General features: G+C 34.7%; 1 protein-coding gene and 1 pseudogene across 1 annotated transcript; one reads left to right on the top strand and one right to left on the bottom strand.

Annotated features, from left to right (window-relative positions):
• Positions 1–3,027: 3,027 nt before the first annotated feature.
• Positions 3,028–4,131, bottom strand: LOC101634767 (annotated as a pseudogene).
• Positions 4,132–5,259: 1,128 nt separating this feature from the next.
• LOC101621014 (olfactory receptor 10A2) lies at positions 5,260–6,303 on the top strand. Its single transcript, XM_004683092.1, has one exon. The coding sequence runs from the start codon at positions 5,284–5,286 to the stop codon at positions 6,235–6,237; it is 954 nt and encodes a 317-aa protein (XP_004683149.1). The 5' UTR covers positions 5,260–5,283; the 3' UTR covers positions 6,238–6,303.

Here is a 6,303-nt window from a genome sequence, read left to right as displayed (position 1 = left end):
TGATATGGTTTGATATAGATCTTGTAGATAAATACTTTTTATTATTTAGTGCCATTATTGCAAATGTTTCCCCAGTTTATCATCTATCTTTCCCTGCTGTTTGAGTTGTTCTATCTTGAATTTTATTCTTAAAAGTAGCCAAGCATTTGTCAAATAAGAAATAACATATTTTCATTATGGATAATGTAAAATATAAAGTGCAAAGAAGAAATTTAAAACACTTGGAATTGCCAAGAAGATAAGATAGTAATAAGGGAATCGATCTGAAGTATCTATATGAGTGTTTTTATTTAATTTAAAAACAAATATCTTTACCTTGAATGCACTATAGTGAACACACTACTTTTATTAATATTTTAAAATTGCATTAAATTTATTAATTTGTTAATGACTGGCACCTTTACAATACTGTCTTCTCTTTTATTTTTATTGAGGTAATAGTGGTTTACAAAGTTGTATATGAATCATACAACATATGTTGTATAGTGAACAATGAAAAATTTATGTTCAGACCTCTTCAGAAGTTTGTAATAACACCAGTCCGTCAAAATACCCATAATCCTCCACAACAGTTCATTGTCCTCTTAAGATAAAATGTTACTCAGTTTCTCCAAGACAGTTTTCTAAAATTTTGTAAGTGTACTGTATACCACAAGAATGTCTATTTTTGACATGCTTATTCTAAGGTATTTTGCATAATACTGTAAATTTTTTCTAAATTGCTTTTCTTCCAAGAATATAGGCAAATTATTTGGTATCATTGTCCAAAGCCTGACAGTTCATTGAACTTAGCATTAATGGCTTTTCAGCTCCCTAACATAATAATTCTGTATTTTCTTCCCAGTACTATACCATATTTATTTTTCTAGTCTTATTGGGTTTTTCTAAAAATTTCCAAAATTTCCTGTGAAACTAAATTCCATTAGAAGTCTCCAGATGAGCTTTGGGATATCTGAGATTTTTGCCAAAAATGAATACAGCATTATACTATGTGGAGAGAGATTCTATAGTTTTTGTAATATTTTCAAAAGATCACACAACCCTTCAAAATTTAAGAACCCGTGCTTAATATTTTAGTTGTAAGAGTAGTATTGGCAATTATTTTTTATGTATATATATATATATATATATATATACATAAAAAAAGAATAGAAGATGACTTTCTAAATACAACATGAATATATATATATTCATGTTGTATTTAGAAAGTCATCTTCTATTCTTGGTTGACTAAAATTTTCTTTGCTTGATATTTTTAAATTAGAAATAAGTATTGAGTTGTATAAAATATATTTTCATGAACTATTGAAATTAACATTTTTAAATGAAATGTTGGTAGGATGAAACATTAACTTACTTTGAATCATATTTACATTCATGAAATTCTGCATTGGCATAAGCTGTTATTGATATAATTTTGGATTCATAATGCTAGATGAAATTCTGCATTGGCATAAGCTGTTATTGATAGAATTTTGGATGCATTATGCTAGAATAAAATTTTATTTAGACTTTTTGCATCTATACTTTCAAGAAAAATTGATCTATGTGGTTATTTGGTGTGTTATATTTTCAAAGTTGAAAGATGGCTTGTTATTTTTACAGAATAAGCATTTTAAATTAATATTTGCAAGATAAATCTTTTCAGTTTTTCACTTTCAAGCTACTTATATAATTACATTTGATGTGAGTTTCATATAAATGGCATATAGGTAAGTCATTTTTTAAACTCACTTTGCCAGTCTCAGTCTTTTAGTTGTGTATTCATGACATTTGCATTTAATATAATTAGAAGTATACTAGAGTTAGAACCTGATATTTTGTTTTTTGTTAACTGTTTAATCTCTCATTTCTGTTTTGATTTTTCTTTCATTGCTTTAGCTTTCTTTAACATTTTTATAATTTCATTGTATTTACCTAGTGTTTTAAAATATATTTCTTTGTATAGGGTTTTTAGACACCATATATAACATCACAACATACTGATGTCATTCTACCAGTTTGAGTGAAGCACAGACACCTTACCTTCTTTTCCATTCTTTGACTTTTATTGTTTATAACTGTCTTAAACATTTCTCTTACATACATTTAGAACAAATATTGACAGTTATAAATTTTCTTTAACCACCAATCATTTAGAAAACTCAATGAGAATTCTTTTATATCTACTCGTAATTTTGCTTATCATTTTATTGGACATTTTGAGTATTATGAGAAGTGAATCTTATTTAAACCTTCTGTTTAAGTGGACTTGCTTTAACATTGCTTCTGAGGAGAAAGGTAAAAGGGCCACCTCATTTCTGTCAGACAGGTTCAGTCTTCACACATTGTCTCTACTGTCATCAGGAATGACTAGGAGGGGGAGAACTCTGTTATTGTTTTGGGAATTAAAGTCCTCGATCCCCACTAGACTGTCTCTTATACCAACTGGCAGATGGGTGGGGACCATATTTACAGGGTAGAAGTCAAAACTTGCCATTGAAACTTTGCTTCTGTGAGTGGGTGGGTGGGGGCACAGTGTTTTCTTTAGTGTTTAGATGGAGCAGAGTATGGTTTTTGGCTAAAGGATTTTGCTAAATTGACCCTTGGTCCTTCAGGTAATGAAGGTATGATATTATTCAAGATTTTTTTTGTCTGTGCCTATTGGCATTTTAGCTTTGCTCACCTCTTCAGCTTCCAATCTGGGACACATGAAGCAAGCAGAAAACTCAGGAAACTCACCACTGTGACAATATATAATGTCTAGGCTTTGTTACAATTAGTGGGAGAATAAGGAAAAATATATCTAATCTTCCTAAGTATAAAATTTTCCTGATTTACGTTTTTCATTTGTAGTTGGACTAGAGTTTTGCTTGGTTGTATTTTATAGGATTTTTTTTTTTATTAATTCCTGGTTTGCTTGTTTAATAGGATTTTTCCTGTCTTCAACATTTAGAAAATCATGGCTATAAATAAATCATTCATATGTTTGTATGAATATTTTTTAAACATCACAAATTCAACTTTTTATTTGTCATTATTGAAAGTCTGATTTTTAAACAGATTCTTGAACTGGTGGTTCATATCCATCAGCTCTTTCAACTTTAGCACCTGTCTCATCACCAGTAGCTTTTCCAGAACTACTGCCTTCACCATGAGTTTTCCCCATTCAAACTTGTGCTTTTTCAGCCTTTTTACTTTTCTAACAAAGATATCATGGAGTGAGTAGATAGACTGGCAAGACTTTTCTATGTATTTTCCAATGCTGTCTGGAATTAATTTATAGACCAACTTTTTCAAATCATTTGTCTGCCCCTCTCGGGTCATGAGTTCCATCATCTTCTTCTGGATTTGGCAGACATGTTGGTGCTGTGCATAAGAGGTCTTCCGGATCTGATTGCTGCATTTTTTAGTAAAATCAACACAGAAAAGATGAAGCAAATGGCCATTTTATAGTCTTGAAAGCAACATGAGCTTCAATCATGGTCTGCCATTTTTTGACTATGGAGCACATTTTATCTGAGGTAAGATCCATGCCATGGAAGTTAGTCAGGCAGTTTTTTTCCCCTGAACATCCTCTGTAATTAGCTTGAATTTTCTAAATGCAACTTCCATCATTTGCAGGTCAACAAGGCTCACTTCAAAAACACGACCTTTGAGGCCATCGGATAAGGATTTTGGTTCCTTGAGTTCTTGTGACTAATGTTTTCCCAATATTTCTTATATTGAACATTGCTGGTTCTTTCACATCATACCAGTCTTAGAAAATGGGTCAACCACGTTCTTCTTGGCTCCCCTTTTGCTACCTTTCATAAGGTGCTTGTTTTTCCGACCGTCATGGTCCTTTCTGCTCAGAGAGCCAAAAGTGTGGAAGTCTTGTATGGTTATTTTTTTAAAAATGTATTTAGTAAATTTTTTTTCTACTAAAAAAATGATGTTCATTTTCCACTGGTATTTCTTTGAGTATTGTCTATTCTCCGTTGCTATGTAATTCTGGAATACCTGCAAATTGATTATCATTTCCTGTATTTTACTTCATTATCCTTCTATTTTTCTTTTAGCGATTTTTTTCTCAGTAATTTGAGTATAATGTCACAAAGTTGTATATAATTCACAAATCTTATTTTCTCACAGCCTGTGAGAAGGCTCCATTGCGATTCCATAAACAACATAATTTGAAATCTGTGCTTTACAGCCTTTTATTTTAATAATCACCATTCTCCCCCTATCTTTGAGGTGGTCTTTTCTGACCTTAGTTTGTCAAAAATCAGAACTACTTACTCAATATTAAATATATATTTTTAAAGATTTATTTATTTATACAGAACTGGGGTACAGGCCAGAGATGTGGAGGGTGAGAGGATTCACCAGGAACAGAGTGGGGAGCAGAACAGGCAGATCGACAGAGCAGTGGGCGGGTCAAGAGAGGTCTGCCATGCCATGTGGATCACCTCCAAGGCAGGCGGGGATCGAACTCATGCGGTAGTGGCTTAAGCTTCTTAGTGCATTGCTTTAACCCGCTGTACCACCAGGGAGGGCCCTCAGTATTCAATATTTTATAGGACTTTATTGAGCTTACATATTAGAAACAATTCAATGACTCTCTAATTCTTCTCAATTCTTTTTTGAGAATGGAACTGTTCTAGTGCCTCCAATTTATTCCATTAATCTAAACTTTCATGTCTTCATGTCTCCCATCATTTTCTATTCACATATCCTAAAATACATAGGGCTGGCATGCATCTATAAGGGACAAAACAATGCATATGTTAATTGCACTTATTATATGTGAACCCCTCACTCACCTCTCAAATTCTAGCCAGCAAGAAAGATTCATGAGAGTAGAATCCTTCTAAGTATTTTGTTTTGCATATAATTATGTATTTGTCTTTAATATTTTGATAAATTTATGTGTACCTGCTCTTTTATGAAATAATGAACAATGAGTTTGTTTCTCAAAAAATTAAGATGTTTCAGGAATATCACTATCTTCCCAAATTGTGCCCTTTGGTGGCTACTTCAGATTCATGGTTCTGTTTCAGGCATGATCTTTCCATATGTTACCTTGCAAATAGGGAAATATCAAACCCCCCCCCCCCCGAAGCTTCAGAGATAAGGCACTGTCATTCTCCCTTATGTCTCTACTTTTAGATAACACAAATCCTTTCTTCTTCCAACTGGTATCTGGACCTGGCCTCTTGCCATCATGATAAAAAGGAATCTTGATTAAAAAATCCAGATTCTAACTCTTCTAAGTCAAGAGTCTTTCTCCATGACCACATTTGGGGATTCATTCTTACATCTATGGCTGGAGGAAACTGGACACATGTTAGTGAGTTTATCCTCATGAGCTTCTCTTCTCTGCCAACTGAAATACAGTCGCTACTATTCCTGACATTTTTAATCATCTACCTGATCACCCTAACAGGAAACAGCCTCATCATTCTGGTCACTTTGGCTGACCCTATGCTGCACAGTCCCATGTACTTCTTCCTCAGAAACTTGTCATGCTTGGAGATTGGCTTCAACCTAGTCATTGTGCCCAAAATGCTAGGGACTCTGCTTGCCCGAGACATGACCATATCCTTCCTTGGTTGTGTCACTCAGATGTATTTCTTCTTCTTCTTTGGAGTAGCTGAATGCTTCCTCCTGGCAACCATGGCATATGACCGCTATGTAGCCATCTGCAATCCTTTGCACTACCCAGTCATCATGAACCAAAGGACACGTACCAAGCTGGCTATTGCCTCCTGGTTTCCAGGATTCCCTGTAGCTACAGTGCAGACCACATGGATCTTCAGCTTTCCATTCTGTGGTACCAACAAAGTGAACCACTTCTTCTGTGACAGCCCCCCTGTGCTGAGGCTGGTGTGTGCAGACACAGCACTGTTTGAGATCTATGCGATTGTGGGGACCATCCTGGTTGTCATGATACCCTGCTTGCTGATCCTGTGTTCTTACACTCACATTGCTATTACCATCCTCAAGATTCCATCTTCTAAGGGGAAGCATAAGGCCTTCTCTACCTGCTCCTCCCACCTTCTCGTTGTCTCCCTTTTCTACTTATCTTCAAGTCTCACCTACTTCCGGCCTAAGTCCAATAATTCTCCAGAGAGCAAGAAGATGCTGTCATTGTCCTATACTGTTATGACTCCCATGTTGAACCCCATCATCTACAGCCTGAGAAACAATGAGGTGAAGAATGCCCTTAGCCGGACCTTCCGCAAAGCCTTTGGCCATAGAACCTACTTCTCTTAGACATTCGGACATAGACTAAATTTTATTGAATGGGGAATAACATGTTTCATATTTGTATTCCTCTAT

The sequence above is a fragment of the Condylura cristata genome, unplaced genomic scaffold, assembly GCF_000260355.1.
Source record: "Condylura cristata isolate star-nosed mole 26May11 unplaced genomic scaffold, ConCri1.0 scaffold00015, whole genome shotgun sequence".
NCBI classification, from domain to species: Eukaryota; Metazoa; Chordata; class Mammalia; order Eulipotyphla; family Talpidae; genus Condylura; species Condylura cristata.
This window is presented reverse-complemented; position numbering and strand designations above follow the sequence as displayed.